Source organism: Pteronotus mesoamericanus, unplaced genomic scaffold, assembly GCF_021234165.1.
Source record: "Pteronotus mesoamericanus isolate MK-2021 breed Mesoamerican mustached bat unplaced genomic scaffold, CSHL_Meso_final contig_64, whole genome shotgun sequence".
In the NCBI taxonomy this organism is placed as follows: Eukaryota; Metazoa; Chordata; class Mammalia; order Chiroptera; family Mormoopidae; genus Pteronotus; species Pteronotus mesoamericanus.
The window spans coordinates 5,665,931-5,686,454 of NW_026555224.1; the positions used below are offsets into that span (position 1 = coordinate 5,665,931).

A 20,524-nucleotide genomic window follows, 5' to 3' on the forward strand; every position below is an offset into this window, starting at 1 on the left:
TGAATGGTGCCGATAGTCATATGACCATCCCTGAACCAGTGACAGAGAAGGTCACTTATATTTTAGAATGAAGCCTGGCTCAGAAAATACATTTCATCTTCTGAGAGTTCCAATCAAGTCAGAACAGCATTTAGGCCTCAAGAAAGGATGTTACAAGAGAAATGTAATTATTAAAATTGCCACTGTTTCCTTTTCCTATAGAGAACAGATTGGTTTCCAGAGGAGAGGAGGGATTGGGGGACTGGGTAAAAAAGGTAAACGGACTGAGAAGTACAGGCTGGGAGTTACAAAATAGTGATGGAGATCCATGTACAACAAAGAAAATACAGTCAATAATATTGTGATAACTATATATGGCTCCAGGTGGGTACTGGAAATATCATGGTGAACACTTTGTAAAGTGTTTGATTGTCTAACCACTGTGCTGTGCACCTGAAACTAATACTAAATAATATTGAATGTAAACTATAATTGAAAAAAATGTAATATAAAAGTAAAATTTTTAAAATATAAAATTAATCAAACAACAGACAAAAAGCAAATGGAGATGGTGTAATGTAAAGATTAGGGGCACTGCAATCAGAGAACCTTCTGTCCAAATCCTGGCTCTGCCACTGATGAGCTCAAGCAAGTGACTTAACCTCTTCTGAGTTTATAATTTCCACCATTAGGAAGTGATTAATGACAGCTGAATAGAATAAATGAAATAAATTAGGTAAATCACTTGATGCTTAGCACTTAGGCAGGTGCAGAGTAAATGGTAGTTTCAATCTCTTAAATAATCTGAAACACACACATTTATTTATTCATCCAAAAGGTATTTAAACAATGTATCATAGAAAGGAATGTGGTTCAGCAGAGGTAGATGTGACTGTGGGAATCCCCTTTTGACCCCTCATTCCTCATTGACTTCTGACTAATTTATAATTCTGGGAGGTTTGTAATGATTGACTTTTTATATGATGTCTCTTCTCAGATCTATGAGATGATGCTGGTACGACATGGCTTCATGATTGTTGGAGATCCCATGGGAGGCAAGACCTGTGCTTATAAAGTATTGGCTGCAGCTCTGGGTGACTTAAACAAAGGTAAAGCTCACAGCGCCAGCTTCCAGGGAGACTAGGATGCCTCAGTCAATCGGCTGGCTCCATGGTGATAATGCCAGCCTGGGTTTTGCTGTTGTTTTCTCTTGTTTTTGTTTTCATTTTTGTTTTGTAGTCCCTGGACTGTTACCTTTGTTTTGTAGCCCCTGGATTGCAACATCAGAGCCAGAAATAGAACCTGGCACACAGAGTCTGCAAGCAGAAAATAAAGGGGTGGAGGGAGCTTACAATGGGATTTTATGTTCATGTCATTAAGGCTGGAGGAATTTTCTCAACTGGTGAACAGTTGGCTTCTCTAAAGGTTTCCCAGTGACAGAAATTCCACCACTGCCCTAAACAGAATTATTGTAAAAGCAAATCATTGCAAGGTTTCTTTTGTTTCTTTTTTCTCCTCCCTTTCCCTTCATTTTAACTTAGAGGATAAGACCTCAGACTTTTCAATCAGACCCAGACCTTGGGCAAATGACTAAACCTCTTTCAGCCTATGTTTTTTGAGCTGTAAATGGGATTGCTGGGAGAATTACATGAAATTACACAGATAACTAACCTCGCATGGTTTCTACTCAACATATGGCAACTATGTTTATTGCCAGAGAAAGACTTTTGGCAGGTTTGTTTGTTTGTTTGTTTGTTTATAAAATGCAACCCTGTGGTTTTGAAAGCAGTGCTTGCTGGCTATCTTTACACAATGCCTTCCAGTACTTTATTTTAACAGGTTTTTCTAATAACATAAGGTAATCAAGTTGTTGTTAGATATTTGAGGTTTTTGTTCTGGGGACTGACTTGGCCTTCATAACTAATTTGGGCATTTCAAACTTAAGTAGTTTTAAGACTTGAATTTAGTTTAGGAAACTAAATGGAGAGAAAGGACATGAACCCATCTTTTTGCTTTGGGATTCTGCAGAAATGGTGCTTTATACACGCCAAGTCTTCCTTACTTTGAAGGATCATGTAAAAGTGTGCTTATTTTCTGTGATTAAATACATACCTCTGTGCCATCTGTTAGCCTGGACATTCCAGTTGGGTCCTGGTATTCCTATAGTGTGCACTTCTCAGGGGACACCTACTAAGCAGCCAATGAAGAACTTTCAGGGCTAAAGTACCATTATTTTCCAGAATCTTTTTACTGGTCAGCTATTTTTTTCATCTCAGGTCAAGCCAAGGTTCTCAGGATAGCTGTGCAAGGGAGGTATATTAGGAGGCTTAATAATGTGGTACCTCTGTGCTTTCCTGCGAGAGCTCTTTTAGGCCCAGGCAGGGTTCTTCAGATCTGACTGACATGTTTACCCTTTTGAAGTGAGCCTCAGAAGAATATATGGCGATAAATTAATGATTGTAATAACCTAACAATCTAAGGCATTGCCCACCCAGATATCCCAATCTTTAAAAAACTGAGCACAAATTTTATCAGGCTTGTCCTTGGATGGCAGAGCCATAAAGGTTGGTTGGTCTTAAAGATGGTATTATCTCCTGTCTAAAGTTCTGGTCTCATCAGAGCCTCTGTAACTTGCTCAGCCAACCAGATGGAGGAGTATGCCGTGGTGTTCAAGATCATCAACCCCAAGGCCATCACCATGGGGCAGTTGTATGGGTGCTTTGACCAAGTCAGCCATGAATGGACAGATGGTGTCCTTGCCAATGCTTTCCGGGAGCAAGCATCTTCAATGTCTGATGATCGCAAGTGGATTATATTTGATGGGCCAGTGGATGCTGTTTGGATTGAAAACATGAACACTGTTCTGGATGACAATAAAAAGGTAGCTGTTGAGTCTGATATCACTTTTACATAAGTAAGGTATTGCATTAAGAGTAAATGCCCCACAAGCAAATAGCAATTATCAATTCATGAATTATGCTTCTGTTTGTATTAATAGTGGATGTGTGTTAAAGAAAGAGCTGTCTAGTGGTTAAAAGCCTTGGCACTGGCATCAGATTGGGCCACTAGCTTTACAACGGAACTGTGTGTTTTGGGCAAGTTACATAACTTCTCTGGACCTCAGTTTCTGCATTTGTTAAAAGTAGTAATAAAAAAGGGGTGTTGGTAATTAAATAAGATAGTACATAGCACTGATATATGGGATGTGCTTTGGCTATTCATTGCTGTACAACAAACTACCTTACTACTCAGTGGCTTAAAACAGCCATTTACTTTGCTCAAGATATTGTGGACTACAAATTTTTGAAGGGCACCCTGGCTGGTGTGGCTCAGTGGATTGAGAGCCAGTGTGAACCAAATGGTTGCCACTTCAATTCCCAGTCAGGGCATATTCCTGGGTTGCAGGCCAGGTCCCCAGTTGGGGGTGTGTGAAAGACAATGGTTTTTTTCTTGCACAATGATGTGTGTCTCCCTCTCTATCTCTTTCCCTTCCCCCTCTCTAAAAATAAATTAATTAAATCTTTAAAAAAATTTTTTTGAAGAGCTCAGCTCAACTCAGCTAATCCTTGTGATGTCAGTTGGAGCAGCTATGGCTGGAGGGTCCACATCCTAGGTGGCTTCTTCGTTCAATGTCTGGGGCTCATTTTTCCTTAGCACCTCTCTCTTTTCCTCTCTCTCTTTCTCCTTCACCTTTTCTCCCTCTCTCTCTACCTGCCTCTCTCCCTCCATCCATCTCTCTCTTCCCTCTTTTTCTCTCTTCCTTCCTCTCCAAAAACACTTCATCTTCAGGCTTCTCCGCATGGCTTAGGCTTCTCACCTGGGGTCTCAAGGTGGTGATACTTCTTGTATGTTAGCTGATTTCCAAGAGGCATTAAGTGAAAGTTTCCTGGACATTATGAGCTATTCTTGGAATGGGCACAGCTTCATTTTCTTTGAATTCTATTGGTCAAAGAAGGCACAAGTTCTGCCCAGATTCAAGAAGGTGGAGAAATAGACTGTCCTCTTGGTGGAGGTGGGCTAGGTCTCATTTCAAAAATGCAAGTAGAGTAGGAGATGCTGTTACAACAGTCTTTGGAAATACATTCTGTTACATGAAGTGTAGTGGCTAAAGAGCTTGGACTCTGGAGCCAGACAATGTGGGTTCAGATCCTGCCCTGCCACTAACCAGTTGTGTAACCTCAGACAAGCTGATTAGCCTCTCTGTGCCTCAGTTTTATCATCTGTGAAGTAGGAATAATGGCATCTGCCTCACAGTATTGTTAGAAAGACTAGGTAAGTTAATACTTGCACACTGCTTATAATAGTGCCTGGCATACAGCAAGTGCTATATAACTGTTAAAATGAAGTAAAATTTATCACCATTTCAAACAAGATTTCCTATACTGGATATATATCATTGTTAAATCAATTTTCCTATTGTGTTTAAGTTTCACAAGATAAGGAGTGAGTCATGGTCACTATGGAAGGCCTAGTAATCAAATTATACGTGTATACTAATTATATCATGTGTGTAATTTTGATTATATAACAAAAATAGGAAGAAATTTTATTATATGATATGGACTATGTTATTAATTTACAAACTGTACAAATGTATCAGTTGGCTTAAGATTAGAAGTATAAAGAGTCATAATCAAATGAAGTTCCTGATGACTCTTCTAAGCTTTGGGTGTAAATTGTACTGCCACAGGTATGGGTATATTTTATTTTTCTTGATATTCAGAGATGACACTGCTGGTAGTATCAGCTACATTAGGCTAGGACCTTCCTAGGGACATATATAATGACCCATTTCTAGGAATGTTTGATATGGGCCAGGTAAAATACAGGGAACTTTTTAGCCACAACTTATAATGGGCAGCAGGATGCAATGGGGTTTCCTCTTTTCCCCTGATAGGCCAAGGTCACAATCTTTTGGCTTTACTATCTCAGTGGAACCCCTGTTAACAAGTGGGAAGTAGCACCACTGTCTCAGTTACTAGTTGGAGGCTGCGCCATGTATCTATACTACTTTCTACAGGGATATATATGCCTGCTGAATACGAGGACTTCCCATGGTCTCTCCTTCCACTCCAGAAGAACTGATGGAGATAGTCTTCCACTCTGGCCCTCGACCAGTCCATGGGGGTTCCAAAAGAAGTCTTTCATGGGAGATCTGGGCAAATAAAACATATGAGTGTGTGCAGTTAAGTTCTGTAGTAAACACTGATGAAGGAACCATAAAATTTGGTGTGGTCTGATCACTTCTTGATCCTTCATCTAAGGCTGCAGTTCTCTGACTCTCTAACCTCTCTATTTAAAATTACAATTCACCCAACCCTGACTGAGCATTCTGTAACCCCCTCTTCTACTTTATTTTTCTCCAAAGCACCTTTGCCATTTTATGTACTATATATTTTGCTTATCACCTGTCCCCTCTTAGCACAATGTAAACCCCTAGACAGGGCTTTTTGTCTGTTAAGTCTATGTACCTGGAACACATAGGAGCTCAAGACACATTTGTTGAATGAAGTCAAACCATCCCTGTGTCCACTGAGGCCTCTTTACTTGCAAACAGAGTTCCACCCCTCTGCCTTGCTTTTCAGCTGTGTTTAATGAGTGGGGAGATTATCCAGATGAGTTCCAAGATGAGTCTGATCTTCGAGCCCGCTGATCTGGAGCAGGCCTCTCCTGCCACTGTGAGCAGGTCAGTCCCTTGTGGCGGCACCTGAGGAAGGCTTGGTGTTACTAATCCTAAGCAGGGGAAAAGCTCTAAAAACCCACGAGTGTAATTAAGCTCTTGCAGATCACACACATTATTGTCTCTTAGATTTGTTGTAAAATCAGCCCTCAACCCTCATTGTTGGTAACAATCTCAAACTGAGCAAGCAATTTGAAAGAGAGTTTGACATTATCTCCTAAGATTAAGCATTCATATGCCTCCTAACCCAGCAAGACTGCTCCTAAGTGTATAGTCCAAAGAAACTTTTGCACATGTATAAGAATTTTCATGGTGACATGATTTACAGTAACAAGCAGTTGGAAACAACCCATTAACAAGAGTGAATTAATGTATAATAAAATCACACAATGTAATATTTATATAACACTTAAAATAAATGAATTGTACTGACATACAATTTATGGACAAATCTATGTTGAATGTATTAAGGATAAAATCTTAGCAATATTATACATAAATGTAAACCCAAAATATTACATACAGCATAGTGTCCCTTTTTAAATTGTTAAAAATTGAAGTAAATATATTCGCTTTAGGAACATACAGAGATGCTATAAAACTATATAAGAAAGGAATAAATCAAGGAACAGGTGAACATAGGAATTAATATGTTGTGTTACCTCAGGTGAGGAAAGCCATACGGTTAGAAGGTTATTGTCAAGATCCTAGCTTCTGTCTGGGAAGTAGGTTCATGGGCACTTACTACATTGTTGAAAACAATGAACTAAGAAAGACCATGCATGGGCTAATGATGTGTGTGCCAAGGGTGATAATTAATCCAATCTTATGCATCTGAAGTCCATGAAAAGTAAAATAAAATCAGCCCACATTCCCAAAGACTGTGAGGGAGTAGAAACAACACATGGCAAGTCAGACCAACTTTGGCTCCCAACCTGGTCATGCCACTTGCTAGCTGTGTGTCCTCTATCAAGTCACTTAGCCTCTCTTAGCCATGGTCCCCTCATGTCTAAACCATAGACCATAAGGAGAACTATTTAGAGAGGAAGGCATTAGGACCTAACATAGTACCTGATGTGCAACAGGAGATCAATATATGATAGCTGGTATTAGTAACAAACAAGAGAGCACCTGGATGTAGCAGACAGAAAAAGAACATGCGCTGCATAAACTGTTGCATATCAGTCCACAGTGATATATTGACATTATGGTAATGATAATAGTTTCCATTGATTAAGAGTTTCCATTGATTAAGAGTTTCCATGTGCTGGACATGGTGCTAAATTCTTTACTGGCATTTTATTTAACCATTACAACAGCATTATGACCTGCATTTTTAAAAATATTCCTCAATTTATAGACAATGGTGTAGAAGTCCAGAGATAGTAAAGAAACCTTGCCCAAGTTTACTTAATCAGTAGGATCTGAGGCTAGGATTGAAACATAAGTCTCTTTGGCTCCCACGACCCACTCTAATCACTGGTCTCCACCCCTTCCTGACAAAAATCTATGCAACTTCCCTGTTGCCTGGAGCTGGTGAGAGTCAGTAACCTGGCCCAAGCTCAGCCCCTTTCCTCACCATGACTGCGACATTTACCTCCTTCTTATGTGCTTGAGAGACCAAGCGGGTCTCTGTGCTTCTCAGGTGTGGAATGATCTACATGGAGCCCCATCAGCTTGGCTGGAAGCCCCTAAAGGATTCCTACATGGACATCCTGCCCTCCAGCCTCACTGAGGAGCACAAGGAATTGGTGAGACCCCCAAGTCCTTTCCCTACTTCCATGGCTCCCTACTCTTCATCTCAAAGGCCTTTCATGAGGATCTTCACCTTCATAATTCCAGGAGGCAAGAAGGGACAGGGAATTCCCCATTGTACCCAGTTATCTTATTTCCTTGCTGCCATTTCTCCCATTTTCTTCTCCACATGGTGGGGAGAAGTCAATTTCTCCTTCCTCTTCTACCCTCTCCATCCCTCCTCATCCCCCAGTGGAGAATTCTGGTACTTGAGATATATTCTATATGATGGCAGGAATTTCACCCTTCCCGTTGATCCACCAGCAGAAATGTCTCTTGAAGTTCTGGAGCTGGATGGAGTTAGGAAGAGCTGTGTTCCTCTCTGCACTGCCACTCCCCATTCCAATAACCCAGACTCCATATCTCCCACCTCTAGGGAAGTGGAAACAGTTAGAAATGCTTTGATTGCAGCAGAGTTTCCATTCCCTTCTTCCCTTCCTAAAATAGGTATAATTATTCAGGTTAGGTGGGTACCAGAGTACACTCTCAGACTTGGGAAATGGGAAAGGAGGACCTGTGCTGGTGGTGCCTCTCATTTTTCCCTGCATTAATAGAGTTCTCTATGAAAGTTTCCCGCTGATGAAGCCAGTTGGGAGCAGAGGCCTTGATGCCTGTCATTCTCCCCTAATAAAAATACACTTAAAGCAATTAGCAACCTTACCAGAATCTCCAGCTTCCCCAAGATATACCAAGCTCTTGGTCTTAAACCGTTTCAATGACCTTTCAATAACCTTTCAATAATATATTTAAATTTCACTTTCTACTTTCAGGTAAATGACATGTTCATGTGGCTTGTCCAGCCCTGCCTGGAATTTATTCGCCTTCAGTGTAAATTTGTGGTTCAAACATCTACCATACACCTTGCCTTCTCAATGATGAGACTGTACTCCTCTCTGCTTGGTAAGTGCTACCCCCAATTCTTAAGCCAGGTGGGGGTGGGTTGTGCCTTGGCTATTTCTTCTGCTCACACTCCAGTTCCTCCCCTCCATCATGATTACAATGAGATCAGCATTTTGATCTAGGACAAGCAAACCTTTGGAGTGTAGGTAATAGAATTTGGTGGGAAAAGTCTACATATTTTGTCTTTAGCCTTGACCTTGGATTGATTTCCTGGGTGTTCTTGTGTAAATTACCCTATCCTTTCTCAGTTTTAGGTTTCTCACCTGCACAATGGGAGTTATAATTGCCATCCCTCTTTACCTAACAAGGATATTGTAGAGGGAAATGAATTTAGATGATACATGTGCCTATATCTCAGAAAAAAATTCTGAAAAAATAAGATAGGAAGTTAAGAAAACATACAATTACAAAAATCTGAATTTGCAAGACACATGGATAAGCCATAAGAGAACTGGTCACATTCATCTACAAAACAAGAAAACTTTTCCAGGACATAGAAAATACATAAATCATAGAACCATTATTTTAGACATCTGAAGTTCTCTATAACTGTTTAACATAAATTAAATTACATTGAATTCTAATGAAAATGACAAATATGTGTCCATTTGAAAAACTTTTTTCTCCATTTTTAAAATTTTATTGTTGTTCAATTACAGTTGCGTCCCCCTCCTTTGCTCTCCCCTGCCCCACCCAACCCCCGCCCCCACAGTCAATCCCCACCCTGTTGTCCTTGTCCATGGGCCCTTTATGCATGTTCCTTGACTACATCCTTCCCCTTTTTTCCATGGTATCCCTCTTCCCTCTCCCCTCTGGTCATTGTCAGTGTGTTCCTTACTTCCATGCCTCTGGTTCTGTTTTGCTCACTTGTTTGTTTTGTTGATTAGGTTACACTTATAGGTGAGATCCTATGGTATTTGTCTTTCACTACCTGGCTTATTTCACTCAGCATAATGCTCTCCAGTTCCATCCATGCTCTCACAAAGGGTATGAATTCCTTCTTTCTTTCTGCTGCATAATATTCCATTGTGTAAATGTGCTAGTGTTTTTATCCACTCATTTACTGATGGGCACTTAGGCTATCAAGCATGTGGCTATTGTAAATAATGCTGATACGAACATTGGGGTGCATAAATTCTTTTAAATTAGTGTTTCAGGATTCTTAGGGTATAATCCCAGCAGTGGGATCACTGGATCAAAAAGCAGTTCCATTTTTAGTTTTTTGAGGAAATTCCATACTGTTTTCCATAGTGGCTGCACCAGTATTTGGCTGCACCAAAGGGAAAACAGTCTGCATTCCCAGCAATAGTCCACAACCTTGCCAGCACTTGTTGTATGTTGATTTGTTAATGGTGGACATTCTGACCCACATGAAGTGGTATCTCATTGTGGTTTCAATTTGCATCTCTTTGATGGGTAGAGATGTTGAGCATTCTTTCATATGTCTCTGGGCCCCCTGTATTGGATGCTATTTCTTCCTCAAAATCACATGCAACTCAAACTCAAGATGGATGTTCTTACAACTTCTGCTACATGAACATATTTTATAAGCCCACTTCTTCCAAAGGCATTATAGGTGTAGAGCAAAAATGTAGCATGGTGAACAGTTGAGCAGAGACTTTCTTTAGCTAAATATCTATTTGATTTTCTAAGGTTAAAATTACAGGCAATTTTTCAGAAGCACACAAATTGCCTACAATGTCATATATTTGCATCAGTATGTGTAAATTTTGCATATTTTTCCAAGCTCTGTTTCTTGTCATTGCCTAGTATCTCCTCCAAGAAAGAAGACACCAGCATGAGAAATGGATTCATTGACCCTAGCACTCAGTGACCTGATCTTTCGCCTTCTTGAATCAATAGCTATGAATCCTCTCAGAAGTGCTCAAATACACACAAATAAGATAGGAAGTTAAGAAAACATACAGTTACAAAAATCTGAATTTGCCAGACACATGGATAGCCCCCTAAAAACAGGGGGCTGTGTTTGAACACATACGAATCTGATTTCAGAGCTCTTTTTACTCTGTCATTGTGAAAATATAAGAACATGACAGCTATGATTAACAAGGCCTTTGAGATAAGGAACAGTAAATACATTTTTAACCTTTTAAAATAATTTCATACTTAGCAAAAATTGCTGAGTATAAAGTCACATATTCCTTCACCTAGCTTTTTTAATGTTACAAAACCAAAGTACAATTATCAGAATAAGGAAATTAAACTTGATACTATCTGTTAACTACTCTATAGACTTATTTGAATTTTACCAGTTTTTCCACAAATGTCCTTTTTCTGTTCCAGAATCCAATTCAAGACACTACATTATATTTAATTATTGTATCTTCTTGGTCTCCTCCAGTCTATGACAGCTCCTCTGCCTCTCCTTGTCTTTTATAACCTTGTCATTTGATAAATACTGCCAAATTATTTTATAGAACATCTCCAAATTGGTTTTATCATGTTTTCTCATAGTTAGATGAGGTTATACATGTTTAGTATGAATACCCCAGAAGTAATGATGTGTCTTCAGTGCATCATGAGGGATACACGGTGAAAACTCTTTGGTCAGAACCACCTTTCTCAATAGTAAAGTTACTATTTTTTTTTCCTTGAATTTAATAAGTATCTTGGGGATTATAATTTGAAACTATGCAAATATCCTATTTCTCCTCAAACTTTCACCCACTGATTTTAACATCATTGGTTAATGTTGCCTACATATATAGAGTTGTCAAATTTATAGAGACAGAAAGTTCAACAGTGATTGCCAGAAGGTGAATAAGAGGATAATGGGGAGTTAATGTTTTATGGGAACGTAGTTTCAGTTTTGCAAGACAAAAGAGTTCTGGAAATGGATGATGGCGTTGGTTGAACAACAATATGAATGTACTTAATACCACTGAAGTGGACACTTAAAAATGGTTAATGGTAAATTTTATGTTATGAGTATCTTACCACAATAAAAAAACTTTGAAAAAAATGTATGTGGGTAAAGGATCTGGCACGTGATGGCCACTCAACCAGTATCCATCCTCTCCCCAGGCCCCTTGCAGACAAAACCACCAGTTCACATTGGTTGTATCTATTATATTCTACAGCTTTTTCTCAGGTTTCCTTTTCTTGCTTTTAGATGAAATCAGGGAAATAAAAGAAGATGAAAGTGAATTATCTGAAGTTCTGACAAGCCAACAGATCTTCCTCTGGCTGCAAGGTCTGTTCCTCTTTGCCTTGGTGTGGACCGTGGCTGGCACCATCAACACAAACAGCAGAAAGAAATTTGATTTGTTTTTCCGCAACCTGATTATGGGCATGGATGATAATAACCCAAGGCCCAGAAGTGTCAAACTCACCAGAAACAACACATTTCCAGAAAGAGGTAATCCAGTACTTTTTTTATCTCACTATAACTGTTTGGATACCATGTTCCAAACCCAACAAAAATGTGTTTTTTTAATAAAAGCCAGGGAAGATTTGTAGCTTCCTTATTCAAGTTGTGTTTGCCTATTCAAGTTGGCCATTGTATGCAGAGATGGGTGGCCCTAAGGTAGGGTCATGTTGGGTACTTTAAATACTTCTTTAATTTAGAAACAGTTGATGTAACTTTTATTTTTCTGCAAAATTACCTATAATCTCCTTTGTCAGATAGGCCCAAGGAAACAAAATGAGAACTATTGCCACTTTTGTTTTTTTTTTTACTCCCTTCTAGTCGTGTTCTATGTGTTTGCATGAATCATATCATGATAATTGTGGTATTAATATTCTTTTTAATTTTGTCACCGAAATCTAATACAGTACTGAAATATTTACAATTTTGCTTTATACAACAAGGTCTATCCAGAAAGTTTCCCATCACATACTATGAAAAAATAGAAGGAATAGGGAGTACTGGGTGCGTGGAGGGGGAAAAATAGGGACAACTGTAATAGCATAATCAATAAAATATATTTTAAAAAGAAAAAAAAAGAAAAAATAGAGACATTTATTGAAGAAGATAAAACATACAAGAACATTGTACTTAGGACAATGACCCCTCAGTCCTCTTCAAAGTAGGCACCATGGGACCTCACACAGTTCTCCCAGCATCTCTTCCACTGTTCAAAACACTGCAAAATCCTTTGTTGGGATCACCATCAGCTGCTCCATTGAATTTTCCTGAATCTCATCTATGGTCTGAAATCTCTTCCCTTTCAAAGGTGATTTTAATTTTGGGAAAAGCCAGAAGTCACAGGGCACCAAGTCTGGGCTGTAGCGGGGCTGAGTCACCTGAATGACTTGAGGTTTTGCCAAAAAAATTGCATGAGATGTGATGCATGAGCAGGCGTGTTGTCATCATTAAGCTGCCAATCACCAGTTGCCCACAACTGTGGCTATTTTTATCGTATTGCATCCCTCATACAATAAAGAATATTGAGGTAGTACTCTTTATGAATTGTTAGGCCTGGAGGGGAATACTCGTGATGGACAACACCTTCACAATCAAAAACACATTTAACACAGCCTTGATCTTACTGAAACTTTACTGTGTCTTCTTCGGGCGTGGAGAACCAAGTAACTTCCATTGGGAGGACCGGGCTTTGTTTCTGGATTATAACCATAGATGCACCAGTCATCTCTGGCTTATAGCCTTCTTGAGTAAATCTAGCTCATCGTTAGCGGTTTGGATCAAGTCATTAGCAACTGCAGCATGATATTTCTTCTGCTCTGGTAGCAGAAGCCGTGGAACAAATTTTGACAGAACATGTTTCATTCTAAAATGCTGTGTCAAAATCTTGGACACAGTAGTTTTAGGGATCCCTGGTCAGCTTCTAGTTCTCACACTCTCAGTTGCTGATCTTTGTTGATTATAGGATGAACACGTTCAACCTTCTCAGGTGTTCTGCTTGTTGCAGTCTGTTGCAGTGGAATGTGGGTGACTTTCAAAAGATTCTCAACCATCTTTGAAGCATTTGTGCCACACTTTTATTTGTGCTGCACTCATTGCATCATCCCCAAAAGCTTTCAGAATCATGTGAATAGTTTCCATGGAGGAATGTTCAAGCTTAACGCAAAATTTGATGCAGATTCGTTGCTCTACTTGTTCAGTCATTTCTAATGTGATGGCCACACAGTACACATATCCAATGGTGTCCTCCACCCTTACTGACTAGTACAGTGAAGTTGTCATTGTTCACGCATGCACATTCTAATCCATGCTCCTTGGCTGCCAGATTACATTGGTATTGCACAACAGTTCTCGTATTAACAATGGCTGGACTTTTTCTGGACAGACCTTGCATATCATGTTCAAAATGATCACTTGAATGATCAATTAATATTCTCTTACAAGTATGACATAATTTATTATTGAAAGATTTTTTTAAGTACCTTTTACTATTTCTTTCTTGCCACCCACCTAATACAATACATAAAATTTAGAAAATGCATAGAAGGGAATAGAAGAAAAAAAATATCAATGGTAATCCCACTATCTGGAAATACTCCCTTTTCATTTTTTTTTTTTAGTTTTTTCTATATTTCTATAACAAAAAAGAGGATCATACTATAAAAACTTCCAAATAGTTTTATTTCTTGTAATTATAAAGTATATGAAAGGGCCATGAGGAAACTTCCCAAGGTGATGGTAATGTTGTATATATTATGAGAGATTTGGGTTACACAAATATATGCATTTCCTAAAACTCAGTGGATATACACTCTTTTCCCAGCATACCTGGCACACTTCATATGAAACACGGTCAGAGGACATGTGTGGAGGCCTTGGACCAATCCATTAGTTAGATAGTAGTATGTTCATTCTTTTTTTTCCCTTTTTTGAGAGAGAGGGGAATTTTATTTTTCTTTTAATTTTTTTATTGTGGTGAAAATATGTATCATAAAACTTACCATTTTAACCATTTTTTAATTTTTATTTGAATTTTTTATTTTTAAATCATGTTTATTCTATTACAGTGTCTCAATTTTTCCCCTTTTGCCCTTCCCACCCATCCTATCCTGCCTCCCACTCCCACAGTCAATTCCCACTCTGTTGTCCATGTCCATGGGTCATTCATAGATGTTCTTTATTGAGTCCCTGCTCCTCCTTTCCACTATTCTCCTCCTTCCCCTTCCCCTCTGGTCAGTTTCAGTCTGTTATGTGTCTTTTTCAGTCTGTTATGTGTCAGTCTGTTTCCTTGCCTGTGGTTTATTTTGTTCATTACTTTATTTTGTTGAATAGATTCCACTTATAGGTGAGATCATATGGTATTTGTTATTTCACTTAGCATAATATTCTCCAGTTCCATCCACAATTTTGCACAAGGTAGGAGTGCAAAATTTCTTCATTCTTTCTTTTTTTTAATGCAGATTGATTTTATTTATTTTTCTTAAATTTCAAGATCCATTATAAAATATTAAAAAATTTAAATCCATTATAAAGTCTCAGCAATTAACAACATGACACCAGTACAGAAATAATCAAGTAGATCAATGAAATAAAATGAGCATTGTAGAAACAAATGTATATATCTATCTAACAATGTAATATATGATTAAGTGGATATTTTGAATCAATGGGGAAAATAAGGCTTATTCAACAAATAAGGTGCATGGACCACTATTGACGTGAAACAAATATAGAGCCCTATTGCACACATTATACAAAAAATATTCAGGTGAGTTAAAAATCAATATGTAAAATCTAAGGAGTTTTAGAGGAAAATAAAAAATAATATTTTCCTTACCCTGAAGTAACATATTGAAACTCAGAAGCTATATAGTAATATATTGACAATATGATCATATTAAACATTTAAGACATATAGTAATATACATATAAAAAAGTTAAAGGGCAAGAAATAATATGGGAAAGTATTTGCAACACATCTAAAATAGGGTTAATAGCTTTTTGGTTTTTGTTTTTCTTTTTAGGGAAAAAATTCTACAAACACTTAATCAAAAAATGGATAAGTACTACCAAAAAGTCATTTAAAGCTTTTTTAAAAATAATAGAAATAGGCAAAAAATCTACAAAAACAGGTTCAGTTTCAACCAATAATAAACTAACAATTAAAATAATACATCATTGTCACAATCAGATTAAGTATTAAAGATATTAGTAATACCAATTATTGGTGACTGTGAAAGGAACTGGGTATTCATAGACTCTTTTTCTTTATCTTCTTAAACCAGTCCCTTTATCATAACTTGCAGTGCTGGTTTGGTGGAGATATATTCTTTTAGCCTTCTTTTGTCTGGGAAACTTCTTACTTCATCTTCCATTTTAATTGAGAGCCTTGCTGGATAAAGCTGTCTTGATTGTAGGTCTTTGCTTTTCATGACTGGGAATATTTCTTGCCGTTCCCTTCTGGCTTATAGTGTTTCTGCTGAGATGTCAGCTGCTTGCCTTATGGGGGCTCCCTTATTTGTTACAACCTGTTTCTCCACTGCATCCTTTAGGATTCTCTGTTTGTCTTTTATATTTTCCATTTTAATGATGATGTGTCTTGGAGTAGGCCTCATTGGGTCCCTCTTCAATGGGACCCTCTGTACTTCCTGGACTTCTATGACTTTTTCTCTCCTCCAATTAGGGAAGTTTTCCATCGTTACTTTTTCAAACAGGTTCTCTATAACTTCAACCTCTTCTTATCCTTCTAGTATCTTTATTGTATGGATATTATTACCTTTCAGGTTGTTCTCCATTTCCCTTAATGCCTCTCTCTTCGTTCTTTTTTAGCCTTTTTTCATTTTCTTGTTCTTTCTGGGAGCTTTTTTCTACCTTGTCCTCCAGCTCGCTGATTCGATCCTCGGCTTGATCTAGCCTGCCTTTGATTCCTTCTACTGTGTTCTTCAATTCAGATATTGTATTCTTAATTTCCTCTTGGAAGTTGTTGAAAATTTTTATGTCTTTTTTCATGCTGATATAGTTTGCAATAAATTCCTGATGGTTTCTTTGGAGTTTTGGGGAATTCTCCCTGAGCTCACTGAGCTTATTGAGCTTCCTTATAAACATAGCTCTGAACTGAGTATCTGATAGTTGACTTGCCTCTATTTCATTTAGTACTCTTTTTGGGGATTCCTCCTTTCCTTTCAAATGGGGGTTGGTTCATTGTCTTCCTGTTATTTGTGAGGCTCTTCTCTTTTGCTTCTTCTTCTTAAATTGTTCTATCTTGACTTCCTGACTTTGTGGTGCGAGCTTCTATTCTGTCATACAGTCTCCTTGATCTCCTGAGCTTGATGCTCTTTGAGTGCCTTTTATGCTGTTTATGTTGGCTTTCTGGAAGTAATTGGGTTTTGATTGTTGTTTGGTCTTTCTTTGGTGGGTTTTTCCCTCTAGTTGGTTGATTGAGGGTTTCTCTGCCCACCACATCTTTTGTGTTTTTGTGCTGTTTCTGCCAGATCAAAACCTCAAAGCCCCAGAAACAAACCCACATCTGCAAAAAGAACTCTCCCCTCAATCCCACAATCAACTGCAAATGAACCAGTATTAATAAGGCTGTAAATAGATTACTAGTATAAGAAAGGAGAGAAATAAACTTATTATAAAATCTAATGACTTAATATGCACAAACTTGATGGACCCAAAATGAATGTTAAAATGCTATGTAGTAAAGAAAATACTGCAAATCATGGAGAAGACCACAGTGGACTTCTTCTCTGTATCCTCTAGTATTTACTACTGTTTTTTCTTTCTTGATCTGCCTGTGGTGATATCAGAATCTGACCTTAGACAGTCTTCTGGAGATTTCCAGGAAACTACCTACTCTCTGTGGCTGTCTCTTTCATTTGTTAATCTAGTCATTCTGCACTCAACAACCAGGTTTAGGCACCACAGGGCAGGCAGAGTCCCTTCTGGGGTACAAGTATTGTTTCCCCTAAGGCTGCTCAGAGGGGAGTGGTCTGCCTGAGCAAGATGGCTGCTGCCATATGGGGGATGACTCAGCTCTGGTATTGTGGCAGCTACTCCCTCAGTTGCCTCCCCAAAGCCTCTGTCCCCAGTCTCTCCTCAGGCATTTCTAACCCACTTTGCCTCTACCTTTGTCAGAACCCAGGGTGAGTGGCTGCATATAAAAATCTGTGCATTGGCCCTTTAAATGGCTCTTTGCATCTCCAGCCCCCTATCTCTGGCAGAGAGCAACCCTGCTGCTTTTCACAGCTGGCTGTTTTCTGTGTACTTTTGGGGCTCTTGTGCTGTAGGCTGGGGGGTCCCTGCTATGGTTTAGACCCCATTCTTATCAGGGAGATCCAGTTGGCCATTTAAATATCCCTCTGGAGCTGCTCCTGTGGGCACCCAGACAGCCTTCTCGAATCTCCACCGGACTCCTTACCAGTCAGGTTGTGCTGAAAGTGATTCTTCTCTCTGTCCAATATTATAAGGCTTCTCTCTTGCTATTGTTCAGTTGTTTGTTCTGAGTGACCTCTCCAAAATTTAATTTTAATTCCAGATTGGTCCTGGGAGGAGGTCAGTATGACTTCCATTCACTCCTCTGCCATCTCATGACCTTACATCTATTTATTCTCATTTTACTTTTTTAAATATTTTATGTATTTATTTTTAGAGGGAGGGTGTGGGAGGGATAAATAGAGGGTAAGAACCACCCATGTGTAGTTGCCTCTCAGAAATCCCCCACTGGGAACCTGGCCCACAACCCAGGCATATGCCCTGACTGGGAATTGACCCAGTGGCCTTTGGTTCAGAGTCCAGCACTCAATTCACTGAGCCACACTAGCCAGGGCCCTCCTTCAATTTTAAATGATAGCCTTGTGGGTAAAGTTGCACTGGTTGCAGGTTCTTTCTTTTCATCACTTTGAATATTTCATGCTAATCCCTGCTAGCCTGAAATGTTTCTGTTGAGAAATCAGATGACAGTCTAATTGGAGCTCCTTTGTAGGTAACTAACTGCTTTTCTCTTGAGGCTTTTAAGATTCTTTCCTTGTCTTTAAGCTTTGCCATTTTAATTATGATGTGTCTTGGTGTGGACCTCTTTGGGTTCATATGGTTTGGGACTCCCTGTGCTTCCTGGACTTGTGTCTCTTTTTTCTTCTCCAGATAAGGGGAGTTTTGGGTCATTATTTCTTCAAATAGGTTCTTTATCCCTTGCTCACTCTCTTCTTCTGGTTTTCCCATTGTGTGAGTGTTGTTATGCTTCATGTTGTCCCAAAGGTTTCTTAAACTCCCCTAAGTTTTTTAAGTTCTTCTTTTCTTTTTGCTGTTCTGCTTGGGTGCTTTTTTTTCTACCTTATCTTCTAAATTTCTTATTTGATCCTCTGCTTCATCTAATGTACTGTTTATTCATTCTGATGTATTATTTATTTCAGGTATTGCATTCTTTATTTCTGACTGGCCCCCTTTTTGGTTTCTCTGTCTTTTATCATACTGTTGACTATCCTTATAATCATTACACTAAACTATCAGATAAATTGCTTGACTCCATCATTTAGTTCTTCTGGGGAATTATCTTATTGTTTCACTTGGGGCCTGTTTCTTTGATTTCCCATTTTGGCTGCCTCTTTCTGTTTGTTTCTATATAGTTGGTAGATCTGCAAAGACTCATGTAGCCCTATGTCAGACGCTGCCTGTGACTGACCCTGGGCAACCTCTTTGGAGCTATTAGTGACCCACAGTGGCTCCCTTGTGGCTCCCACTGCTGGGCCTGGGTGTGTGAAAGAACCAGACTGTGCACCAAGGCCAGCTTTTACCAACACTAGCCTCTGGGGAGTGTCAGCTAAAGTCTCAGAGCCCCCAGAGAGCATCTTCTACTTGTAGTCTTTCTGTTAAGCTTAAACACTGAAATAACCTCCAGCTGTACTTTTCTACAGCCTGGCTTAAGGTCCACAGGGTGAAGCAAGAGGGATTCCTGTGGGTGGGACTATTGCTTCTCTGCAGGCGGATGCCTCATGAAGAGGAGTGCTCTGCCCAAGAATTATGCTTCTTCTCTATGGGGAATGACCCAGCACAGGAATCCTGGAGGATGACCCTCCAATTCTCTCCCTAGAGCCCCCAACCTCAGACTCTCCTTATGTGGCTTGGGTCTACTCTGCCCTCCCTCCACCAAAGCCCAGGGTAAGTGGCTGCAAACAAAAATGTTTGCATTGGCCCTTTAAGAAGATCTCTGCATTTCTAGCCATTTCTCCCTGGCAGAGAGAAACCCCACTGCTTTTCACAGCTGGATGTTATTGGTGTTCCTTTCCTGGTTCTGGTACTTTAGGCTAGGGAGCCCAGCTTGGGGTTTAAACCCCACACTTCTCAGAGACAATGCCCCTGTCACAGAAATATCCATCCAGAACTTCAGCTGCCACCCATGGGAGCCCAACCAGCCCTCTCTCATCTCCGTACTTCCTACCATTCTTGTTGTGGTGATGTGGTTTCTTCTGTATGTCCTTGGTTATAAAGCGTCTCTCCAGCTGGTGTTCAGCAGGTTATTCAGGATGATTTTTCTATAATTTAGTTATAATTCCTGTTTGCTCCTGGGAGGTCAGTGTAGCTTCCGCCTAGTCCACCACCATCTTGGATCTCTAAATTATTATTTTAGAAGCTACTCTTTATGAACCATATTGAAAATGATTTATCTGAAGTTCAATAGGTCCCTTAGTTTCATGTTAACTCCTTCTGTTAGATGTAAATAAAATTAATATCTTTATTTTAAAATAGAACATATCAAGTGATCCCATTCTTATAAAATCCTTCCTTTCATCTATCTGTCCATCCATCTCTAATGTGTTTGTGTACTTAGAGACAATACTGGAAGGATTGTTATCAAAAGTTATTTCTGGCCCTGGCCAGGTAGCTCAGTTCATTGGAGCATCATCCTGATACACCAAGATTGCAGGTTCAATCCCTAGTCAGGGCACATACAAGAATCAATCAATGAATGCACAGACAAGTAGAAACAAATCAATGTCTCTCTCTTTCTCTCCCTTCTTCTCTCTCTCTCTAAAATAAAAAGTTTTTTTCTGGATGTAAGGTTTAGAGTGATTTATTGTTTCTTTTTTGTTGTTCTTTTTAATACTCCCTACTTACATTATTAAATAACTTATTTGTATACATGGCACCTATTATTTTATACAAATAATGAAGCCATTACTCTTTAAAAAGATGTTGTTCTACTTTATGCAGTTACCAACAATGTGTAAGTATCACCACAACTGTGCCAGTACTGGTAGTTACACATTTCAGATGACTCTAGCTGAAGA

At 39.0% G+C, this 20,524-nt stretch overlaps 1 protein-coding gene across 1 annotated transcript in view; it reads left to right on the forward strand.

Moving 5' to 3' along the window:
- Nucleotides 1-20,524, forward strand: part of DNAH3 (dynein axonemal heavy chain 3) — a 212,814-nt gene that overhangs the window by 114,772 nt on the left and 77,518 nt on the right. Inside the window, exons 35-40 of the mRNA XM_054580923.1 lie at nucleotides 977-1,088; nucleotides 2,619-2,860; nucleotides 5,565-5,665; nucleotides 7,305-7,410; nucleotides 8,224-8,353; nucleotides 11,487-11,732. Of these exons, the coding sequence (XP_054436898.1) occupies nucleotides 977-1,088; nucleotides 2,619-2,860; nucleotides 5,565-5,665; nucleotides 7,305-7,410; nucleotides 8,224-8,353; nucleotides 11,487-11,732 (937 nt within the window). The remainder of the gene's footprint in view (nucleotides 1-976; nucleotides 1,089-2,618; nucleotides 2,861-5,564; nucleotides 5,666-7,304; nucleotides 7,411-8,223; nucleotides 8,354-11,486; nucleotides 11,733-20,524) is intronic.